This window comes from Bemisia tabaci, chromosome 2 (assembly GCF_918797505.1).
Source record: "Bemisia tabaci chromosome 2, PGI_BMITA_v3".
Lineage (NCBI taxonomy): Eukaryota > Metazoa > Arthropoda > Insecta > Hemiptera > Aleyrodidae > Bemisia > Bemisia tabaci.
The window spans coordinates 34047092-34072407 of NC_092794.1; the positions used below are offsets into that span (position 1 = coordinate 34047092).

Sequence of the window (25316 nt, forward strand, 5' to 3'; positions counted from 1 at the left end):
CAGTGCCTGTGCAGTAGGGCTCCGAACACCGCTGAAACCTTCAGGCCGATAAAGCGGTACAAGAGGCTGCTTCAGTGTTGCCACGCGCCGCACGACCAAATCACACGCCGAAAACGCAACTTTTGGGAATATTTTACGCCCTTCCTATTGCGCATTCGGGAAAACGGCTCAAATTGACCTCTAGAATTGGTCCATAGAGTCTTTAAAAAAAAATTCAGCCCACTCGGAGGCGGCAGGTCCGTAAGTTCCCCTTGTAAGACTGTCACCTTGAAAAATACCTCGCAGGATGTGGATGTTATTATTATTATTATTATTATTATTATTATTATTATTATTATTATTTTGACCTTATATCACGTCTTAAGGACGGCAAATTTTTCCTAGCGGCCAAAGTACCAGAAGTGTACCTCATTTCTCAGGTACTTCAGTCCATGACTTTTCTAACAATATGAGCTGTCTTCAAGATGACTGTCTTTTGGAGAACGCTGAGGTTGTGTGTGCCCGGAATCTCTGTGATTGCCTTAGCTGCACTTTTAGAAATGGTGCCTGTTGCTCCAATTATTGCCGGAACAACTCGTGTTTTCATCCCCCACACTCTTTGCGTTTCGATTGCCAGGTTCTTATATTTGGTTCGCTTTTCGGCTTCTTTCTGGACGATGTTGTAGTCTGAGGGGATAGCAACGTCGATAATGATGCAGGTCTTCTCCTTTTTGTTTTTGATCATAATATCTGGTTTGTTCGCCGGAACGCATCTGTCGGTTTGTATTTGCGTATTCCAGATTATTGTAACGTCCGCGGGTTCAGTAACTGGGTCCGGTTTGTGCTCGTACCATTTTTCGCATGTATCAATGTTGTAGTTTTTGCAGATGCTCCAGTGGAGATGGCTTCCGACTGCATCGTGGCGTTCAATGTATTCTCTGTTTGCGAGGATTGGGCATGCAGGTACTATATGATGTATGGTTTCAGGCTCAGTTTTACAAAGGCAGCATTTCGGATCCACTACTTGTTTTAGTATTTTAGCTTTGTGGTAGTTTGTCGCAATAGCTTGGCCTTGACATGCTGTGATTAGTGATTCCGTCTCTCCTTTTAGGCCACCATTTCGAAGCCATTTCCAGGTTAGCTGGCAATCAACGTGTTCTTTCTTGGTTTCAGAGAGGTACTGGCCGTGCACTTTTTTTTGATTCCCAATTACGCTTTTTTTCTTTCTGTATCCTGCCTTTAGTTATTTGCTTAGCTTGTTTCACTCTTTCTGTCTCAGTTTTACCAGCTTCCGTGTTTTCAATTAATTCTTCTTGTGGTAGTCCCTCGCGCACCTTCTCAATTTTTGCTTTTTCATGTTGGTAGATATGCCCAAGTAGTTTTTCGTCGTTTTTGACTGATTATTATTATATTTTTCATTTTTATTTTCACACAAATGTATGTGGCTTCCCAGTTCATGCCGGGCTGGGCCTAGGGCATGAAACTTTACTTTAAATGCTACCTTATTAGTATATCATAGATTTTTTTTTTTTTTTTAAATATGTATATATGTACATGTGATTTGTGATTATTATTATTATTTATATGCGAAGTTATCTCCAGCTTTGCTGGGTAGTTGGGCTCTCTTTACGTGAGCAAACAATGCTCATTGGTAGGGAGAGTATAGTGGGTTGAGGCCGGTGTTAACTTGGCTATGAATGGCCAATTTACAGCCGACGATAAGGTTTGCAGTAACCGGGGTGAGAGCTGTGTCCTAAGACGCCCACCCAGAGGTTGCTTCTCGTCGATGATGGTGGGGTAGGGGTTTAGGTTGTGGGGGAACAAATGAGTATGGATTCTTTGGTTAAGGTTTTCAACTTAAGACTTTCCTCAGTATCCTAGCAGTTCCGAGGATTGCTGCTTTCTGAGCTGTGACAAGAGAGTGCTTCCCAGGGATTTCTTCCTTAAATTTCTTCCATTCTTTCGAGACTGCTCCCGTCGCGCCGATTACGAAGGGTATGACTTTCGTGTCCGTTTTCCACATTCTACTTATCTCGATTTCTAAGTCTTTATACTTGAGTCTTTTTTCGGCTTCCTTCAATGATATGTTCCTATCCGCTGGGATTGACACGTCGATAAGCAAGCAAGTTTGCCCCCTTTTTCGCAGTATGATGTCAGGCCTGTTGTTCGGAACCGTCCTATCAGTTCTGACAGGAACATTCCATATGATAGTTGTTTGCCCATCATCCGTTGCTGTGATAGCTTTTGGCTTGTGCTCGTACCAGTTTGTTTCGACTGCTATATTGTACTCTTTGCACAGGTTATGATGGAGATGGGTGCACACTCTGTCATGCCGTTCTATGTAGTCCTTTTTGGCAAGGATCGGGCACGCCGATATTATGTGATCTATAGTTTCCTCGTGCTGATGGCAAATTCTACACTTACTGTCTCGGGCTCTGCCGTGTATTTTCCGATCTCGGTACCTAGTGTTAAGAGCCTGGTCTTGGGCTGCTGCAATTAGGCTTTCGGTTTCTCCTTTTAATGCTCCTTTGCTCAGCCACATGGTTGAAAGAGTGCTTTCGACTCTGTCTTCTTCCAGTAAGCGAGGGTACTGACCGTGCATGTTCTTTTCGGTCCATTTTGATCTTAAGGTTTCGGCTATTTTCTTCTTGATTATTTGGTTCCTGCTTTTAACTGGTGTTTGTTCAAAGTTTTGTTCTAACTCAGTTTCAAACTTGTCAGCTTTTTTGGTAATCGAGTGTAGCGTGTTCAGCTGGGTGTCCGCCTCGTGTACCGATTTAAGAAACAGATCTTCATTTCTCTTCTTTCTCAGGTAGTATTTCGTACTGATAATTGTGGACTTGTACGCTGCTTCTATCTGTCTCAACCCTCTTCCTCCCAGTTTTCTGCTGACGTAGAGTCGGTGAACATCCGCGGATGGGTGGTGCATTTTGTACATTATTATTATTATTATTATTACACTTATTATGTTCTCGTATCTCAATTCACAGCTCGAGGCCGGCAGATATTTAGTCCTCCCCCGGCAATTCAATGCAAAGGAGAGTCCTTGAATTTAAAATTGAAGTAAAAATTTAAAATTGGGATTAAAACTTTAAAATTGGAGTAAAAAAACTTAAAATTGGGGTTAAAACTTTAAAATTGGAGTTAAAACTTTAAAATTGGGGTAGAAATTAAAAGTTGAAGTTTTAAATGCAGGTTAATCTATCGGTTGGTGGTAACTATCCATCACCCAGAACTCGCCTCACAATCCTGCAGCTCCCTAGCAAAGCTGCTTTCTGCAATTGTTGATATAGCTTCTCTCTAAGGTTGATCTTCCTAAGACTATCAAACAACTTCACAGGAATCTCCCCCGTTGCTCCAATAATAATTGGCACAATTATTACTTTGTCCAATTTCCAGAGGCACTTGATTTCGTCTGCCAAAGGCATGTACTTGCTTATCTTATCAGCATAAGCGCTCTACACTTATTATTATTATATTATTATAGAACAGAAGTACTTTTCTCACAAAAATACGTTTGTGGAAAGAAACTCATTGAAAGACGGACCATAGCCAAGTCTTTCAAAGCTAGAGCCTTTTAAAATTGCTAAAATTTGATTTAAAAACGCTAAAATTTGATTTAAAACTGCTAAAATTTGATTTAAAATTACTAAAATTTGACTTAAAATTGCTAAAATTTGACTTAAAATTCCTAAAATTTGAAAGTTAAAATCGTAAAAAGGTGTTAAAATCGAAAAAAGTTGTTAAAATCGTAAAGCGTTGCTAAAAATTTAAAAAAAAAATTGTTAAAATAGAAGAGCATAAACCATAGGTTAGCAGTCGGTCACATAATTAATAATAAAAATACAGTCACTGCCCTGAGTTTAGGAAAGATCTAGTGATATTACAGGTGTGCAGGATAACAGCTTTCTGGCTTTGGGTGTGAACGTTTTCACCTAAGTGGAGCTGCTTCAGATGTCTCGGGAAAGAATGAGGAGTGATCCCCGTGACGGATATTATAAATGGTACAATAATTACTTCTTTAAGCTTCCACAGTCGTTGTATTTCAGTTGCTAAGGGCAGATACTTTTCGATCTTATCTCTATACTTAGCATCTACATTGGCGTCAGCAGGGACTGAGATATCCATTAGGTGAGCAATGCCCTGATTTTTATCTAGAAGGACCATATCTGTCCTATTGTGCGGGATAGTTTTGTCGGTATAGATGGTAAAGTCCCAATATAATTTATAGGCATCATTTTCCAGCACTGACTCAGGATTATATTCATAATACGGAGGCATATTGTCCAACAGGTTACGATGTAATGAAAGCCCTTGGTGGATTATTTTGGCTACTGAGTTATGTCTCCCGGTGTATTCGGTACCAGCTAGGAGTCTGCAACCTGCTGTGATGTGATCAATCGTTTCAGGACATAAATGACACTTCCTGCATGAGTCATCAACGGTCCCATCTTTAATGACGAATTTCCTATAGTTTCTTGTACGAATGACTTGATCCTGGATGGCGAGTATAAAGCCCTCCGTTTCCGGAAACAACTGCCCGCTCTGAAGAAATTTGTAAGACAGGCTCTTGGAGATATGATCTTGGTGGATCTGACTATAGTGTCTTCCGTGCAACTCTTTAGATGCCCAGATGGTCTCCTTCTCCTCATCCGTGTGAAATGGTGGATACGCAGCTCCCTGCGAAGCCAAATTCAAAGGTGTAAAGTTCCTATCCGTGCAAACGATTGCCTGATGTAAAGGGTGTTCTCTGTTTGTAAAATACGTCCTGAGATCATGAACTTGACGATTGCACAACTCGTGGATATCCAGTAGACCTCTTCCGCCTACTTCCCGACCGAGAGTCACTCTCTCTTTACAGGATTTGGGGTGTAACTTCCGGCTTTTAGTCAACAACACTCTGGTTTTAATGTTGATATTCTCCAGATCAGTGGTGGTCCATTTGATAATTCCGAAAGAGTATGTCAAGACTGGCACAGCAAAAGTATTAATAGCCTTAAACAGATTTCTTGAGTTCAGTCTAGAGCGTAACAAGACCCTGAGACGCTGCTCATAATGCTGTTGAACCATTTGCTTAATGTCCCTATGGTGTAGTCCGCGATTCTGTTGGAATCCTAGGTATTTGTAGGAATCATTTTCATCCATTTGTTCGACAATTGTACCATAGAGAGTCTGATCTTCTTCCTCTCCCACCACCTTTCCGTGATATATATTCAGAACTCTGCACTTCTCCAACCCGAACTCCATACAAATATCAGCGGACAACACCCAGCAAGATTTTAAGCTCACCCGGCGATGAGGAGTAGATTTTAATATCATCTATGAACATCAGATGACTGAGAATATACAGAGTTTGTCTGCGCTCTTTAATGTGAAACCCAAGTTCAGTGTCTTTCAAAGCATTCGACAGGGGATTCAGGGGTAAACAAAACCACAATGCACTGAGCGCATCTCCCTGGAAAATTCCACGTTTAATGTAAATAAATTCAGTTTCCAATTGGTCGTCCTCCGTTTTGAGGGAGATTTTCGTTTTCCAATTTTTCATTACGGATGCCAGGAAGTGTCTCAACACAGGGTGTATCTTGTAGATTTCGAGGACTCTTAATAACCAAGAATGAGGCACCATGTCAAACGCCTTACAATAGTCGATGAATGTGGTGTTCAAATTTCTGCGGTTCTTTTCCGTTTGCTTCAGAATAACACTATCCACTATTAACTGCTCCTTGCAACCTTTGCTCTGTTTTCGGCACCCCTTCTGCTCCTCCGTTAGGACATCATTCGATATCAAGTGCCGATCAATTTTCCTACAGAGGGTCGCTGTGATTATCTTATAGATGGTGGGCAGACAAGTGATGGGACGATAGTTCGCAGGGTTCTTTGTGTCTTCATCCTTTGGTTTAATGAACGTCCTTCCTTCTGTTAAAAACTCGGGTGCCAATTCGGGATGCTGAACGATTCTGTTGGCTTGCTGTGTTAGGTGTGCATGCAATACAGGGAAGCTCTTATACCAAAAGTTTTGGACATTGTCGGCACCTGGACATTTCCAGTTATGGGTGCCCCTGATAGTCTCCGCAAGCTCATTTACAGTGATAACATGGTTTGTCTGCTCCGGCTTCCTGCCGGGAAATCTCTTTTTCAATCCATTCACCACCCTCCCGATGCTGCACAGGATTAGACCAGAGATGTTTCCAGAAAGCGGTCACTTCTTCTTTCTTAGGTGGTGTAACTGGTACCTCCTTCGAGGTCAGATTCCTGTAGAAGGCCTTTTCATTTCTATTGAAGAGGGCATTCTGGTTTTTTCTATCATTGGACTCGTTATACCTTCGAAGGCGAGCTGCGTAAACAGCGAGTTTCATCCTCGAAATCTCTTGGGTTTCCGCGACGGTCTTACTTTTGTCCCTGATGATAAGACTAATCTCTTTCTCCAATTTCTTGGTTCTGACACCTCTTAAGTACTGAGTGGTTCGACCAATTTCCTTCCGCAATCTCTCGATCTTTTTCTCGAGTCTCAGTTGCCAGGCAGGTTTCCTCCTTCTTTTTGGAAATTGCTCACCCTGCGACCTTAACTTCTGGCCATTTAAAACTGTGACAGTGCAGGCACAAGCGTAGACGACTAAGTGGATTTCTTCGAGATCCGCCTCCTCTGAGATGAGTTCATTAATGATCTTATTATTAATAATCTTTATGCGGTCTTTGCACATCCTATTCATCCAATGTTTTGGAATTGCTGGCCTTAGATTTGGATTACTCCCTCTCCATTTGTCTCTGAAGAATCTAATCTTCTCACGAGTTTCCAGTTCCATCGTGTCTTCAAAACTTGGTACACTATCCGCTGAATCGACAAACCTATGAATTGGATACGCTCTAGGGGACACCACCCCATCCCTAGCATGACGAGAGAATTCATCGACTGATGATGGCGTGATGATAATGTCCGCCTCCATAGGAGTAGATGCGATATGTAACTCATGAGCAACTTCTCTCTTTATTTCCTCGATCTCCTGCACAGTTAATTTCTTGTTGTTGACGATTACCCGTTTCTGATCCACTAGCCTCTGTTCAGTGTCATTAGTTAGATCAGGGTACGCTGCCAGGAACAATTGGCGTAGGTGGAATCTGTACCCTGATGCGTTGGTGTCTAGTCGTGTTGCTCTATAGAAGCAACGCATGACATCGATGTTCATTTCTCTGGTCCAAGTCATGCGCTGCCTCGGAATTCCTGCTTTGGTGGTTGCTGGCTGACTTGCCGGTAAAAAACCGGAGGCAGGAGGTGAAGGGGATCTGCTCGGGGTTGGCCGTTGTACCGTTAGACGCTGGGCTGATCCACGGCCGTCCTCAGCTCCAGCGTTGTGAGGATGAACTGATACGTCAACTACCTCACAAGTTGACGCAACCGAGGCTTCTTCTTGATGATTCACTGCAAGACACTCGATAACCTGTCATAGGGCTGCAAACCCTATGACAGGGGGTTCGCGGCTGAGAACCTTAGCTTGGGACGAGTCCAAACCTACCTCCTGGGATGCCACGGGTTTGGATTTGGCCGACCAGATTTTTCCCATCCGCTTGCTCGGGTACCTCGGGGTCGCAAGCCCAAAGGGGCCTCCCGTGCAACACAATGTGTTGCCCCTACGGTATATATATTTTTATTATTATTATTATTTTTCATATTCACTGCTGTCACCAGCTTTGCTGGGTTGCTTTAAGCCCTCACACAGGGGCAAACAATGCTCCTAGGTATGAGGGCTGTTTGTGGTTTGGGTGGCCGGGTGGTGGTTATTTCACTCCCCCTTGGGGGGTGGCTCGTCACGGACTAGGATACCTGTTTTAGGAACCGAGGCAGGGTAGGTGTCTGGAGGACGCCTGCCTAAAGGTTTCTTTCCTGAGGTGGTAGGCGGTAGGGGTGTTTTTGGTGTGTGGGAACGTTCTAGGTGTATTCGCGCTGCTCCACCTAGCTTAAGACCTTCCGGAGGATTCTGGCAGTGCCTAACACAGCAGACTTCTGGGCCAATACTAGCGAATGTTTCCCAGGGATTTCGTTCTTCAGTTTAGTCCAGTCTTTAGAGACTGCTCCGGTAGCTCCTATCACAAAGGGTATGACTCGGGTTTTGGTCTTCCACATCCTGCTGATTTCGATCTCTAGGTCTTTATACTTTAGTTTCTTCTCAGCTTCCTTTTTTGTGATGTTCCTGTCTGCTGGGATAGAGTCGTCAATCAGCAGACACGTTTGGCCTTTCCTACGTAGGATGATGTCCGGTCTGTTTGCCTCAACAGTTCCTATCGGTTCTGATAGGGAAGTTCCACAGGATCGTTGTCTCTCCATCTCTGGTTGTTGCAGTGTTTTTCGGTTTGTGTTCATACCATTTATCTGCGTCGACTTCGATTCCATATTCTTTGCAGAGGCTGTAGTGAAGTTGGGTGCATACTCTGTCGTGTCTCTCGATATAGTCCTTTTGGGCTAGAATTGGGCAACCTGATGTTATGTGCTCAATGGTTTCTTCGAACTGGTGACAGATTCTGCATTTGCTATTCACATGTTTCTTGTGGATTTTCCTCTCTCGGTACCTTGTGTTTAAGGCTTGATCCTGTGCCGCTACAATTAGGCTCTCTGTTTCTGCTTTTAGTACACCTTTACTGAGCCAGATGGTAGAGAGATTACTCTCGATAGAGTCATTTTCTAGCATCAGTGGATACTGCCCGTGCATGATCTTTCCTTTCCATTTGGTTCTGATGCTTTCTGAGATTTTCTTTTTGATTTTTTGTTTCCTGCTGTTTATGGGGGCCACGTCAAAGTTTTCTCCGAGCTCGGCTTCAAACTTGTTTGCTTCTTTCGCAATGTGGTCTTTGTCTAGAGCAAGGTTGACGGCATATACGGCTTTGAGAAAAGGGTCTTCGTTTTTTTTTTCCTGGAGGTAGTACTTCGCATTGATGATGGAAGATTTGTATGTTGATTCAATTTGCCTAAGTCCTCGTCCTCCTAGTTTTCTGCTCACGTATAGCCTGTCAACGTCTGCGGATGGGTGGTGCATTTTATGCATTGTCAGACATTTTCTTGTTTTTATGTCTAGCGCTTTTATTTCTTTTATTTTCCAATTCAGAATTGCAAATCCGTACTGTAGAACGGGTACGGCTAGCGCTCCGATTGCAGTTATCTTGTTTTTTGCCGTTAGCTCTGTCTTTAGTACTGCTCTTACTCGTCGTATGTATTCTCTCTTTACCTTTTCTTTTATTGTCTTATGTTGGATACCTATACTTTCTTCCATTCCGAGGTATTTGTATGTTTCACTTGGGTCTAACTGTCGGATGCTGGTGTCGACGTCTATATCCATGTTTTCTCCGTGGATGTATTTACCTTTCTTGAAGGTTACCTTGGCACACTTATCTAGGCCAAATTTCATACTTATGTCGTCACTGAATTCTTTCACCGTCTCGAGTTGATTTTGCAGTTTCTCGTCGCTGCTGCTGAACAGTTTCAGATCATCCATATACAGGAGGTGCGTCAGTTGTTTATGGCCTGCCTTGATGTTATATCCATTGTTCATGTTGTTTAGTCGTGTAGAGAGGGGTATTAATCCAACGCAGAACAGAAGGGGGGAGAACGCGTCCCCTTGGTAGATTCCTCGTCTTATTTTAATTTCAGAGGTGATAATTGTATCTGTTTTTCCTCTTAGTTGGATGCATGTTGACCAGTGCTCCATCATGTTCTTACAGGCGTTTACTATATTCGGGTGCACTCCCATGAGTTCCAGTGCACGGATGATCCAGCTGTGAGGCATGCTGTCGAAGGCTTTTTGGTAGTCCAGCCATGCGATCGATAGGTTCTTCTTGTTCTTCCTGCAGTCCTCAATGATGGTTTTGGATATTAAGAGTTGGTCAAGGCACCCTTTAGCTCCTTTGCGGCACCCTTAATTATTATTATTATGATTTATTCAATTATTTTTTTATTATTAAACAAGTTAATTTATTGTTAAAAACGTCTGCTTGATTTGAGCCAAAGAACAACCCCGGGAAGTTTTTTGTCCTTTAGTTGTTACATCCTGTATACTGCTTAAAGTTCTAACGTGTTAAGTGACCAGGATGTAAATTATGAGCCGGAGAAAAGGACGTTTCTTCCAGTTTCTCGAGTTTGAGACCGTTTTTCGTGTAGAGAGTCCAAGCTGAGAGAGTGTCAAGTATCGAATCCTTTCGAATTTTTTGCGTTCTTTCTGAATTTGTTATTGTTTTTGTTGTATTACAAACAAAGAATGCTCCCCAAGCCCCCCAAAAACCCCTAACTACCCTCCCCCCCCACAAAAACCCCAAAACCTCCCAAAAATCGTGAAAAATTCTCTGAATGACCCACTTGACATGATTTTTCACAATTTTCACTCGTTCCAATCGAAAGTACGCAAAAAATTACCCGGATACAGGTATCCCATGAATGATTGGCGAATCTTCCCGGAGAGTTAGAGAATTTTCATCTTTTATTCAAGGATGGTACCATTCAGCAAAGGTCTATTTATAACTATGAGCACAATTTTTCCACACCGTAATTTTTGGCGTGTTTCATGTGCTGATATGTAACTTTAATCTGTTGAATTTTGGTGATGTGACAAAATTGTGCTGGGTGCAAATGAAGACTAATAATCGTGAAAAATGCAGTTTTTTCGGTTTTCTCAAGTTTAGAGCTGTTTTTCGTGTTGACGGTTTAAGCTGAGAAAATGTCTAACTAATGATTTCTAACGGATTTTTTACGCTCTTTTTGAATCTGCAATCGCTTTAGTTGCATAATTAACCGTTTTCTAGTTACAGGTGAAAAATTGCCAAAAAACCCCAAAAATCGTTGAAAATGTCCAGAATGACCCACTAAAAGTGAGTTTAGACAATTTTCGCCTGTTCCATTGAAAAGTACGCAAAAAAATTACGCAAAAGCTTCTCCCGTATCCATGAAGCAAAGCTTTTTTGGGCTCGTCATCAAATTAAAACCATTTTTCAGCCGAAAAATTGAGTCGGCTATTTTGACAGGAAAACGATGCCCAATCGCAAAAAACATTTTGCGCCAGAATACACCTACCGTAGGGTACTTAAAATATGGGTTCGGATAATTTTTTGAAGTGGGCCCAAAATCGGCCCTTATCGATACCCCTCCTTTTCTAGACCTTAAAAACTGGAAAGAAGCATTTACGTTAACTTAAAAATGTGATATCGGGAATTTGACCTTTAGAATCTTAAAGTATGCAATTTTAGACGATTTTTCGGCCAAACCGGACCTCGATATATTTCCTCGTTCGAGAGATATCGAGGTTCACAGGTTATGACTTCGACCCCCCCCCCCTTAGCACCCCCCCAAAAGTTTTTAGGGGTCTGAAAATTTGGAAAAAAAGCGCTCAAGTATGAGAAATCAATAAACAAAGTCTGAAGAAATTTCAGAGGGGGGGGGGGGCGAAAAAAGCCGTTTTTGAATCAAGCTCTTTGTTGGGGATTAGAAAATGGGGGTGGGAAAAGAAGTGCGCAAGTATGAGTAACTGATATATGAAGTTTGAAGAAATTCCAGAAGGGGGGTGAAAAACGTCGTTTTTGTATTAAGCTCTTAAGCTAAGATTTCAGATGATGGTGAGGGAAAAAGAAAAGTAGTAAGCAGACTGCTGGCTGCTGGCAAATCATGGTAGATATTCTCTGCATATTACAGCCTGAGTTTTATGGGCGCTGTCATTTCATAAGTAACATTTATCGCCTTATGGTTGAGTCAAATTAAATCCAAAACCAGCAGACTTTATCTTGTAAAGTGAAATTTTAATTACATGTTCCGAAATTTAATCAATTTATACGTAATGGTAAGTCTCCTCTTTTGGTAGGATTTTCTCTGAATGTTTCATTATCATTTCAGTATAGGAGTCACATTCATTCGACACAATGGTGAAAGAATTGCAGTGCAAGGGAAAGAAGGAGACTCTCTATTAGATGTAATTGTCAACAACAATCTAGATTTTGATGCCTTCGGTAAGTTACAATCGGTTACAGTTGTTTGCAGGAACCAGTGATGTCTTCGAAAAATTTCAAGTTTGAAATTTATGAAATTTTACGATGTTATGAAATACTAGGGGGCCGTGCCCCCTGACCGCTACGCGGCCCAACCCCCGGGAGGGCGCCTCGCGCCCTCAGGCCCGCCTCGCGGGCCCTAAAAGCATATATATAGGCAAAAATGTTCTTCCATTTTAATTCACTATTTTGTGTTCGAGCTGCATCGATTTCAAAATTTTTGACGTAACACTCAGATTTGTAAATGATGAGGAATAGCTGGATGTACATAATTTCACAGTCCACTTACTGGAGAAATTTCCATTTATCATATTATTTTTAAGTACTTAATTTAAAAAAAAAAAAATTCGGCTTTCGACCGTTAAGAGGTAATAATATTTGGTCCGTCCCGACGCGACGCAGCGCCTGCCTTCTCACTTTGTATCTGCTGTAAATATTAATAGAAATTCAGCAATCAAGTAAATTGACCAATGCTACAAATCGAAGCCGGAAGAATGCAGGGAAAATTGAGTTAAACCTTATACCTTGGACCTTGAACCTTGAACCCTGATCGATGCACCGTTCCTCAACTCTTCGAATGAGGAGCCCTTTACGAGCTTTTCCATTGTTTTATTGTTTATTCGAGTCACTCAGGTAGAATCCCACACCTTGACGTTTCTAGCGGAAACGACATATCTCACGCTATTAAAATTGGACTTAAGTGACATGAGCTTTAAAAGCTCTACAACATTAAAAGTTCGGGGTTTCATAATTTTTTGCACATCTACATCTACTACAGATGACATACATGTAAAGATCATCCTTATCGGTCTGGCAGTTCGTCAGAAATAGTGCTTCCAAGATTTTGCTTGTAGCTGTATAATATAGATGTCAAAGTACTGTAATTCATTTGAAGGGGAGAAATATTCAACCCGCTCATTCAAGTAGATTTATAAAATCGGCAGTGAAACTCCCTAACCACGTAGGTATCCTGGGTGGGGTTCGGCAAACTGCCACCCGTTTCCTAGAATCACGGATAACTGCCACCCGAGTAAATTTGACGACTGCCACCCGTTATGAAAACTGCCACCCTTGTAAATATGACAACTGCCACCGGACTGACGCGTCTCGCGCGGTGCGGGATTGCAAACGTGGAACGAAAACTTCCCTTCACACTTAAACAGGCTGAGGACCGTCTGTTGAAAAGCTTACTAGATAGAAATCATTTCTAGAAATTCAAATAAGAAATGAGTGATCATTTTCAACAAGCGTGTTTAAAAGTTCTGGTTTGAGTAAAACCAGCTGAAAGATCTTCTGTAGCTTTCCTCTTAATGTCAGCTTTCAATTGGCACGTCTGAATCTTCTCTTCCGGCGGATGCGGGTGTACATCACAACTGTCACTTAGACTGTCTTCATATAACTTCACGAATGCTTTGCACTTATGTTTTTTCCTCCCCGAACATGTCCAGCGAGTCAGACCCCCCGCCAAGGTTTAATGAAACACTAACTTGTAACCCCCCCCCCCCCGAAAAATAACGTTATTTCCCCTTTGACTTCCGCCTTGTACTGTATTGCACATTATGGTCAACGCTGCACTGAGCCACAAACAAACTCACAGTTAGCTGACACTATCTTACCTCCACACCTCGACATACCTTGATAGTTCCAAGTCCGAGTTATCAACCATTGCTCTTCGATCGCGCGCGGCTGTGAGCTGCTGCGGCCGAAATTCATGCTGGTGGCACTTGTCCGCACGGGAGGCAGTTGTCAAATTTACACGGGTGGCAGTTTTCATGGCATTTTCCCTAAATTTTCGACCCGGGTGGCAGTTTGCCATCACCCTCCTGGGTATATACATGTCCGAAAAAAACGGAAAGTACCCATAGAATAAGTGCTGAATTTTGCATGCCCTAATTGTCCTACTATTACGAGTACCCATCACCAGGGATTTTAATGGTGTCGCGAGTTGAGTCTGTGGAGACTCGGACTCAAGCTCAGTCTCGTAGACCGAGGTCGGCAGGCGGGCCACGGGCAGACTCGAGCCCGAGGTTCTGGTCAACCACGATGATTTTTGGCAGTCTCGGACCACTAGCATGAGACTGGGCAATGGTCGACGCCCGGTATCAGACCACGAGATCGGGATCCTTTGTCAAAAGATGAAGAAATTTAAGCTCAATAGTACTTGTACACAAGCACTGTAAATACGCTGGCAGTGCGCCTCCAGCTTGGCCGGGGATTCTCGCTTTCAGCCATTCCAGAAAATCATCCTCGCCGTAAACCTCATGAATGTATACCGTCTTTCAGCCTGCCCGTGACCCATGCCATCCCCGCAACACCCTCGATGTCCACTTGCGAGAAGTTCCCATGAATGCGCAACCGCATCCGCCGGCCAAACGGTCCTTTCCTGAGAGTATGCAGACGTTGTCGTTAAGACCAGACCCAGCCCCCCTCCAGAGAGACTGTAGCCTCAGGAAGTGCGTCATACGGTCTCGCTTAGAAAATAAACTTGATGGAGAGAGATGGTCTCACGCTAAGGGTAGACTCTCTCCAGAGGGTGTGTACCCAGTCTCGCTGAAGAGAGATCGTTCCTGCACCGAGTTCGCCCGCTGACCCGACTCCCAATCCCTGCGGCCATTCCCCTTTCATTGGAATGCTTATCCTGGGAGTTACGTGTACTGCGATAGAAGCGAGACAAGGAGCAATAAGCGAACAAAGTAATATCCACGAGGGTGCGTGAGTGTTCAGTGAAGTACTTCGGTTATCTAATGTCAAATTTTGGGAGATTTACGATGAGGCCACTGGTTTTCTCGGAAACAAACCCCCAAGCTCAAATGAAGCTCTCAAAGTTCGGACCATGATGGAGGGGAAATCCTACACTACCCTGAGACTGCTATATCTTGTCAGACTCCTCATGGACGGGAAGGGAGCAAATGGGTGGATTTCAGCTAATGGGAGAAAATATGGGAAAGACGTGTAACTGGTTGCTCAAAACTTTCAATTATAATATTTTCTCTCGATGTTTGGTTTTTTGCGTAAAAGCAGGTCACACCAACCACGAAAAAATTCCTCAGCAGATTTTAAAAACGCTAAACCTTTTTTTCAACGTGCTAAACAGTGAAAACGTCAGTTTTGTGACGTGTTACTTGGAGGTAACCAATGTATCAAATCGTTATATAAATAAACCAGGACCTTTTGCGAGCTTTATCTAATTTTTTTTTGAAGTCTAGATTGTATATTGTTTGATATAATCTGCATCAAAACACCAGATAACTATATTATTCAATTTAATTTGAGACTTGAAGCGTGTAACTCAATATTATGTCAGTTTGGTGACGCTATGCGTTTTAGTTTGTGGCCACTCAAGAGATAGGGCTTGTGCGCGGATTAAGGCATGACTGAATGCGGAAAAGGACAAAGAACATGATAAGTCCACATATTTCTTCCAATTTCAGCATAATTTCAGTTTTTTCCATGGTTTTTGGAGTGTCTCACTTATTCAATGTCAATTTGGTGACGCTGTTTTCCATCAAAACTTTTGGTGGAATATGCGAAGAATATATGAGCAAATATTTTTTTCTTACATCTACAGGTGGCCTCTCGACCTAACCTCAATGATAAGTTTGATTTCGTTACTGTAAATTGGCAGAAAAAATTAATAACAGCAAAATGTCAGTTTGGTGACGTCACCAAACTTGACATATCCAAACCAAACTGACATGTCAGGTTTGGTAAAGAAAAATAATCGTAAAGATATTGCAATGCACGTAATTAAATCCCATAGTATGGAGCTCTGAGAAAACAGAAAAGTATTTTATGGCTTGATATGGCCAAATCACTTTTTAACTGTTTTTCAGAACCATTTTCTCCCATTACCTGAAATCCACCCAAATACGTAATAATCAGAGACCGCATATGCAGGGGTGCACATTCTTCTAAAAAATTTTCCTTCCACAAAACAATTCAATATGTGCTTCCAAAATTTCGTGACCTCCTACTACTACTACTACTACTAACAACAATAACTCACTCTTATAGCGCTTCCGTGCGCTCTGTGACACCCAACCGCCACTGATAGCGTTCCTGCCAGAGCTCTTCCGGCAGATCGCATCTCCTCACTTCCTGCCGTATTCTTTCAATCCTTGATTTGGCAGGGCGTGACGGCGTCCTCTACGTTTTCTGCCAGGGGGTACACAATCCAGAACCTTCTTAGGTAACCTATCATCTGGCAACCGTTGCACATGCCCATATCAGATAAGCTGTTTCGTGAAAATGGCATTCACTACCTATGTTGTTTTCGACGCCCACAATTTCACGTACCCTTTCATTCCGAACTTGATCCTTCCTCGACACTCGGACCGATATATGCCAGTAGTCCATTTCGGTTGCTTTAAAAATGTCCTGGGACCGTCTCTTCAACTGTCATACCTCGCTGCCATAGGGTAATATGCTTTTGATGATGGAGTTATAGTTTCCCAAGCCCAATAAAGCAGAGGAGCAGGCGGGGTTTAGAGCAGGTAGGTCGACGATTGACCAGCTGTTTTGTGTCACCCAGATTATTGAGAAAAAACTGACAGTAGGACAAGAGCTGCACTTAATTTTCGTCGATCTTCAAAAAGCCTATGATAGTGTACCTCTGCTGAAACTCCGGGAAGCTTTGGAAAAATCTGGTTTTACTGGGAGACTTATCGTAGTGTTTAAGCAGTTGTATCGGGAGGCTTACTCTCAAATTCGGCGTCAGGGGAGATTTTCCGAGGGTTTTTATGTAAACAAGGGATTAAAGCAGGGGTGTCATCTTTCGCACACTTTGTTTAAAGTTTTCTTGGATCAAGTTTTAAAAGAATGGAAAAGGAAGTGTGCTTGCATGGGCGTTCCTTTAAATGAAATCGGCACCCTTTTCACTTTGTGCTTTGCTGATGACCAAGTGGTGGTTGCCCAGGATGCAGAACATGCGGAATTCATGGCTTGAAAGCTAGTTGTCGAATATCGGGAGTGGGGCCTAGCAGTCAGCATTCGCAAAACAAAGAAGTTAACGGCAGGAGGCAATCAGCAAAGCATAGAGTTAGAGGATGGCCAGAAGATCAGAGGTTGTGAACATACAAGTACCTAGGTGTGCGCTTAACATCTGATAGCAAAATGGACCAGGCAATCAAAGATCGGAATCTGCAGGGGAGAAAAGCCACTAGAATGATGAATGGTATTCTTTGGGACCAGGCAATATCAAATTTTGTGACCTCTTCTGCAAAAGGTGATGACCTTTTTTTCAGTCGGGGATTCGGAACGAGGAGGGTCGAAGAGTAGGGCATACAAAACGCAATTATTCATAACTCAGCATAAAAGAGTTTGTTATTTATTCAAATTAAGTATTATGACAATGAATTTTTAAGATACATGGTGTTTCAGACCACCCGTACCAGGCCTTTTTCTCGGTTGGTTTAGGTCGTACGAAGTCGGAGACCGCGGGGTTGAATAGGGAGTTGACCCCAAGGAACTCGAATTTCGTGGTCTCGAAACCCCCTCACCCCCCGCCCTTGGGGGGTAAAGGGGGGTCACGATGCTAAAAGTCACGGTTCCCGACCGAATTACGGATAGATCGCATCAGAATTGAAAAGCAGGGAAGATTTCACGTGGAATTGACTCCTAAAAATCCAAAATCGGACCATCCAAGGCCTAAAAATGACCCCCTAAAGAGGGGGCCAGTACTCCCCTCCATAATTTCTCTTCGGTCTCAAAATTGACGTAGATTCTCCAGAAAAAGACAGTTTCCCAGGTAATCGACCTCGAGAAATCCAATTTTCATGGTCCCGAAACTCCTCTAGCTCCCCTTGGGGGGTAAACGGGGGGGGGCCCAATTTTAAAAATCGGGGCTCCTTTCCGAATCGCAAATTGATTGCATCCAAATTGAGGAGCAGAACACATTTACATCTTAAGTGACTCCTAAGAGTTCTAATAGACCCCCTGAACGGCTGAAAGTAACTCCCTGAGGAGGGGGGCTTCGTCCCCCCCCCCCAAAAAAAAATTTCTCAAGATTCCTTTTTCGTCGCAAAATTGACGTCGATTCTCCAGAAAAAGACGGTCTCCCATGTAATCGACCCCGAGGAGCTCAGGGAACATGAAATTTAGAGTTCTCGGGGTCGATTACATGGGAAACCGTCTTTTTCTGGAGAATCGACGTCAATTTTGCGACCAAAGAGGAATCCTGAGAAATTTTTGGCGGGGGCGAGGCCCCCTTCCTCAGGGAGTTACTTTCTGCCGTTCAGGGGGGTCAATTAGAACTCTTAGGAGTCACTTAAGATGTTAATGTGTTCTGCTCCTCAATTTGGATGCAATCAATTTGCGATTCGGAAAGGAGCCCCGATTTTTAAAATTGCCCCCCCCCCCCCCGTTTACTCCCCAAGGGGGCTAGAGGAGCTTCGGGACCACGAAATTCGGATTCCTTGGGGTCAATTCCCTACTCAACCCCGCGGTCTCCGACTTCGTACGACCTATACCAACCGAGAAAAAGGCCTGGTACGGGTGGTCTGAAACACCCTGAACAATGAATTGAAATTAATGAGAAGAAATCATAGAATTATTACAATTCTACACTTGACCATCTACATCTAGATCACATAGGAAGGCGACATTTCCCTTTTCGCTTCCCTAAGCGGTCAACAACTTCGGATTTTTGTACGGCCTCAACTTTTCTTTTTGTCTGGAGACTCTAAAAGAGTGAGGAGTAGGAATGCTTGTTTTGGATTTTGTTTCGCACTTTTTATTTAAGGCTCCTTTTAAATGCTAGTAGCTGAGAGGACTTCAGGGCCGTTCCATGTTACAAAGACTTCCTTGGATACATTTTCGGATTTTAAGTTTCGATTATACGAGGGCTGTCCCAAAAGAAACCGGACTTTTGTCATAGAAGGCGAACCGAGCGTCGTAATGAAGTTTTCTTGGGCTTGTTTGAAAGCTAATATACTACTGAAGATGCTTGTTTTTACAGAATGCAAACATTCGTCTTGGTAAGGAAACTACACGCTTGGAATGAAGGAAAGTCAAACTCGAGTTGCGATTTTTGTCTTTATTTCAAGGAAAATTTAGATACAACTTTAAAAAAAAACCCAGGTTTTAAGTTAAAAATTTCGTTGCTCTCTTATTCAAATGCTTAAAAATAAGGATATTAACATTTTAAGCAGCTTAGGTACCAAGTCATCATCTATCCCCTTCAAAATACTCGCCAGCTTTGTCGATGCATTTTTGCCACCGTTTCTTCAATTGGGAGAAACACTGTTGAAAATCCGCAGGTTTGAATGATCGCAATTCCTTCAATGTGAAACTGTCAACGGAGAATAATACAATGGTGTTCTGAGACGATTACGTGAAAATGTCCGCAGAAAAAGGCCCGAGCTTTGGAGAGAGAATTCCTGGTTTCTGCATCACGATAATGCACCTGCCCAAGCATCCCTCCAAATTCGCGAATTTGTGCAAAGAATGCCACGAGTGTCTTCTCTCATCATCTTTATTCACCTGACCTTGCTCCGTGTGATTTCTTCTTATTTCCACGACTTAAATCTACCTCGAAAGGTCGACGTTTTCAAACCATTCCGGAAATTCAAGAGAACACCTTGAAGAAATTGCGATCATTCAAACCTGAGGATTTCCAACAGTGTTTCTCCCAATGGACCACTAGACAAGGTACGAATTTAAGCATTCTAATACATGTTTCCGAACCAGAATGTCACGCGAAACACGATTTGAGCAACGAAAATTACTGATATCAACTCCTAAGGAAGATATTAACGTTTTTATTTCACATTGGTTATGAGGAATTTGAAAGGCCCGCTCACAAGAAACTCAAAGCTCTACGTAAGTCACATTGCGCTTTACAACGGTTTCAGCAAGCTTCTCAACCGAGCAATGTTCATTTCCCACCATGTGTTGTTCAAACTATAAGCAATTTGCTATAACTGAGCCAAAGCGTCAAGATTGAGGTTGCCAGATTTTTATATAGCAGAGACTGTCATGATGACGTTTAGCGCGCGATGTGAATCACGTATAGCATTGAGTTTTCATGAGCGGGTGGTTTGAATTCACGCATCAAGAATCATTTAATTTCTTCGTAAGGAGTTGATTTCGGTAGTTTTTGTTGTGCGCATCGTGTTCTACGTGAAATTTCGGTTAAGAAACCTGTATCAGAATGCTGAAATTCGTACCTTGTCTAGTGGTCCATTGAAGAAACGGTGGCAAAAACTGAAGACGGGTGAAACTGAACTGAAGGTGAAGACTTGGTAAGCTGCTTAAAATGTTAATTTCCTTATTTTTAAGCATTTGAATAAGAGAGCAACGAAGTTTTTAACTTAAAACCTGGGTTTTTTTTTAAAGTTGTATCTAAATTTTTCTTGAAACAAAGACAAAAATCGCAACTCGAGTTTGACTTTCCTTTATTCCAAAGCGTGTAGTTTCCTTACCAAGACGAATGTTTGCATTCTGTAATAACAAGCATCTTCAGTAGCTTATCAGCTTTCAAACAAGCCCAAGAAAACTTCATTACGACGCTCGGTTCGCCTTCTATGACAAAAGTCCGGTTTCTTTTGGGACAGCCCTCGTACACGGGTGAACCTAACACACTCCTGTCAGTTTCACAAACGGTTTCATTTATTATCTGATTGTATTTTTCAAATAAAATCACTCCGGGCATTTTTAAAAATTTGAAGAGTTCTGAGGAGGCACTGAGTAACAGAGTGATCCAGAATATACAGGGTGTCTCACGAAAAACGAGCCACCTTGAATATCTGCCGAACGCGTCGGAATTTCGAAAAACGGTAAAAGACGTGTTCGTTTATATCGAGGGGGACACCTTTTGGCGTATTCGACATTTTCCCAAACCGCGGGAGGGGCGCGGGGCGGGGGGTGCCCCACCCGTAAGTCGAACTTTTCAAATGGCACCCCTACTTTTTTATTTCAGAAATCAATTCTACGCAAAAAACAAGCCACCCTGTCCAAACCGAATGTAAACCGGACAATTTTTCAGTGATTGACAGAGTTTGAAACATTTTTTTCATGCTCTTTTCAAAAATTTCCCACGCCCAATGGAATTGCTGTATCAAACCAAACTCTCCGCCAAAAAAATTCTTAAACATTGCACTTTCGATAAAAAAATAAAAAAAATCTGCTGCACTCGAAATCTGGAGCACGCGGAGCCCTTCTTTTGCGACATTAAAATTCGTTATACCGAACATTTCCGAGGGGCGCTCATCGGGAGGGAGTAGTAAGTTTTAGACAAGAATTATTAATCTTTTTTATGAAGCATAAGAAACCGTGTCCATGAAGAAACAGTTAAGTAGAAAATCAACGCACCGCGGAAAAATAGCGTCCTCAGAAGTATCAAGGTCCGGCTCAAGTCATTGACCCCCCCCCCCCCCCCCAAAAAAAAAGCTAATCCATTTGTTTTTCTACTTATCTGCTTCTTCATGGACACGGTTTCTTTTGCTTCATAAAAAAGATTAATAATTCTCGTCTAAAACTTACTACTCCCTCCCGATGAGCGCCCCTCGGAAATGTTCGGTATAACGAATTTTAATGTCGCAAAAGAAGGGCTCCGCGTGCTCCAGATTTCGAGTGCAGCAGATTTTTTTTAATTTTTTTTCGAAAGTGCAATGTTTAGGAATTTTTTTGGCGGAGAGTTTGGTTTGATACAGCAATTCCATTGGGCGTGGGAAATTTTTGAAAAGAGCATGAAAAAAATGTTTCAAACTCTGTCAATCACTGAAAAATTGTCCGGTTTACATTCGGTTTGGACAGGGTGGCTTGTTTTTTTGCGTAGAATTGATTTCTGAAATAAAAAAGTAGGGGTGCCATTTGAAAAGTTCGACTTACGGGTGGGGCACCCCCCGCCCCGCGCCCCTCCCGCGGTTTGGGAAAATGTCGAATACGCCAAAAGGTGTCCCCCTCGATATAAACGAACACGTCTTTTACCGTTTTTCGAAATTCCGACGCGTTCGGCAGATATTCAAGGTGGCTCGTTTTTCGTGAGACACCCTGTAGATGGCCCTACAGTTCTTGACAGATAGTTTGAGAGGGTCTTCATCTTTCCTTTCTAGGAGAAAATTTACATTTTCCGAAGAAGATAAAACAAAAACATATTGATGAGTAACCAGAGAAAGAGGAATTTTCGAGCCTCGGTTTTCATTTAGCTCTTCTAACAAATTTAAAGCAAGTCCATGCTTTGCAGAGGAACAATAAACTGCCCATCTTCAAAGTCATGGAAAACATATTTCCTCGACAGACGGTTTCTCATAGCTTTGAACAAAGGGGGTTCACCAGTTCTTTCAGAAAGAATAAAACAGTTAGTCAGGGAGAAGTACGGTTTGACCTGGAACAAATTGCATAACAATTTTTTCCTGTGCAAACGTCATCAGTAGGTCCTCCTGAACAACATACAAAAAGTTTACCACGGTCCGACCCGGAACACCCCCCAAAGTGACGAAAATTCAAAATGGCGGCCATAATAAGGGCCTATGGAATTTCGGTATTTTAAAATGTTCCTTTAGTATCATGTGAGGTATCATTTCCTATGTCATTTGGGTCGCGGATTTCATTTCTGAAGTTCGAAAAGCCCCTAGGTCAAAGGGGGTGACCCAAATCCAAGATGGCGGCAAAATTTGAAAGGTAAGAGGGTTATTTTTCAACTTTTACGTGATAGGGCAAATGAGGTGTCGTTTCCTTTGTAATTTTGGTCGTGTATTTCATTAATAATGTCAAAACAGCTCCCCGACCGAAGGAGGTGCTCTAAATCCAAGATGGCGGCTAAATTTGCAAGGCAGGAGGGTGAATTTTTTAGATTTTTACGTAAAAAATGCGAGTGAAGTGTACCAATTCTTGTGTTTTGGTTGTAAATTTTATGTCTCAAGTCAAAGCAGCCCTCCCGCTAATAGAAAGTGCCCAAAATCCAAGATTGTGGCTAAAGAGGTTGTTCCAAAAACGCCGATTTTGGCCCCCCCCCCCCTGGATTTGGCCCAAACTTTGCTCAGATGTTGTACTAAGTGTCCCCGATGCTTGAGCAAAATTTCAGCCCCCTCGGACAATTAGGGGGGAGGGGGCAGGGGGGCAAAGTTGCAATTTTTTCAAAACTTTAAAAATCGATATCTCCCGAACGGTTTGAGTGTAAGTGTTGCGGTTTGCGCTAAAAACGTTAAAAAATATTCTCTACACGAATATTGATGCTGTTTGCATGGTTGCGTAATTTATCGTAGTTATAAATAGATTATTTCGATTTTGAAGGCTCGACTTTTTTTCGTTTTTCATCTCTCCTCTCCAGGCGATCGTTGCTATGTGAATAAAAACCAATTGAGGTGATTCTCCATGAAATTCTGCATCTACAACACTTTGTTTGACCTTGGGGAAACGATTCATTCTTGAGTTATAGCGATTTTTCTGCGCGTTCCCGGTTACGCGCGGGCGGCATATCGGCAGCGCTCCATCCGCCCCGGGCGAGGCAGAGGTTGTTTCACTGCTAGGGCCTGCATTCATGCTGTAGGCTGTAATTATTGATATTTTCTCCTTCCCCCACCCTTCCCCTCCTATAAATACGTTTTTTATACTTCGTTATTCAGGGTGTCCCGGATCACCCGTACCAGGTCTTTTTCTCGGTTGGTTTAGGTAGTGCGAAGTGGGGGACCGCGGGGTTAAACAGGGAATAGACCCCAAGGTATCGGATTTTCATGGTCCCGAAACTCTCCATGCCGCCCTTGGGGAGTAAAGAGGGGGTCACGATCCCTAAAGTCGGGAGACATTGTGCCTCCCTCTTTTACCTCCCAAGGGAGGGTAGGGGGGCTTCGGGACCATGAAATTCGGATACCTTGGGGTCAATTCCCTGTTTAACCCCGCGGTCCCCCACTTCGTACTACCTAAACCAACCGAGAAAAAGACCTGGTACGGGTGGTCTGGGACACCCTGTATAACGAAGTATAAAAAACGTATTTATAGGAGGGGAAGGGTGGGGGAAGGAGAAAATATCTATAATTACAGCCTACAGCATGAATATAAGGCCCTAGCAGTGAAACAACCTCTGCCTCGCCCGGGGCGGATGGAGCGCTGCCGATATGCCGCCCGCGCGTAACCGGGAACGCGCAGAAAAATCGCTATAACTCAAGAATGAATCGTTTCCCCAAGGTCAAACAAAGTGTTGTAGATGCAGAATTTCATGGAGAATCACCTCAATTGGTTTTTATTCACATAGCAACGATCGCCTGGAGAGGAGAGATGAAAAACGAAAAAAAGTCGAGCCTTCAAAATCGAAATAATCTATTTATAACTACGATAAATTACGCAACCATGCAAACAGCATCAATATTCGTGTAGAGAATATTTTTTAACGTTTTTTAGCGCAAACCGCAACACTTACACTCAAACCGTTCGGGAGATATCGATTTTTAAAGTTTTGAAAAAAATGCAACTTTGCCCCCCTGCCCCCTCCCCCCTAATTATCCGAGGGGGCTGAAATTTTGCTCAAGCATCGGGGACACTTAGTACAACATCTGAGCAAAGTTTGGGCCAAATCCAGGGGGGGGGGGCAAAATCGGCGTTTTTGGAACAACCTCTTTGAAAGGCGGATGGGTGCATTTTTGAAAAAAAATTCACCGAACAAGTCATAGATGGCAACTATTCCGTGTATTTTTTGTCCATGAACCCAAATTAGGTGTTTAAATTTTATTTAATAAAACAAAAAGAAAAATACTACTTCCGAAAGAAATGTTACATCAAAAACGCGCGTTTGCTCTGTAAAATTAAAAAAAAGCAAAACATACTCGTTCCCAATTCTATTACGTCTTCAGCATTCCTTGACAATCTCTGCAAGAGGATTATACGGTTTTTATTCGCCCATTTCCTATTACTGGACATTGCATGGACTTAATTAAAAGCGATTTATTCTTATTCGGCACACTCTTCTAATCTATGGAGTATGGTGGTACATGCGAAAGAATGCAGATCTTGATATCGTTGAATAGGGTGTTGCAGCTTGCATAAGCACCAACATCATTGTGATAGGAGATGATCCGAACCCCTTTTTGTTTTTTGTTGTTAAATCGATCACAAGGCGTCAATTTTTCTTTGCTCTTTAGAAGTGATATTAAACGCTAAATCCAAAACTATCGCTCACAACATCCCTTACATCCGTCACAGATTTAGTCAACGTTGAAGTAAGCAGCTCTTGTTCTTAAATGAGTCTACTTAGTTGTGACTTGACCTCTCACATTCACGGAATCAGAAAAGCAACTAGGAAGCTGAAAAAGGTGTAATAATACCTCTCTATGGTGCCGAAAAAATGAGATTTTCAAAGACGTTTGTCATCAGGTTTTCAAGGAAGAATT

General features: G+C 42.6%; 1 protein-coding gene across 3 annotated transcripts in view; it reads left to right on the forward strand.

Moving 5' to 3' along the window:
• The window catches only part of Fdx2 (Adrenodoxin-like protein 2, mitochondrial Ferredoxin 2), a 117213-nt gene that overhangs the window by 25522 nt on the left and 66375 nt on the right, over positions 1–25316 (forward strand). For all 3 annotated transcript variants that reach the window (XM_072297200.1, XM_072297199.1, XM_072297198.1), the window contains exon 2: positions 11843–11955. In XM_072297200.1, coding sequence (XP_072153301.1) covers positions 11843–11955 — 113 coding nt within the window. The remainder of the gene's footprint in view (positions 1–11842; positions 11956–25316) is intronic.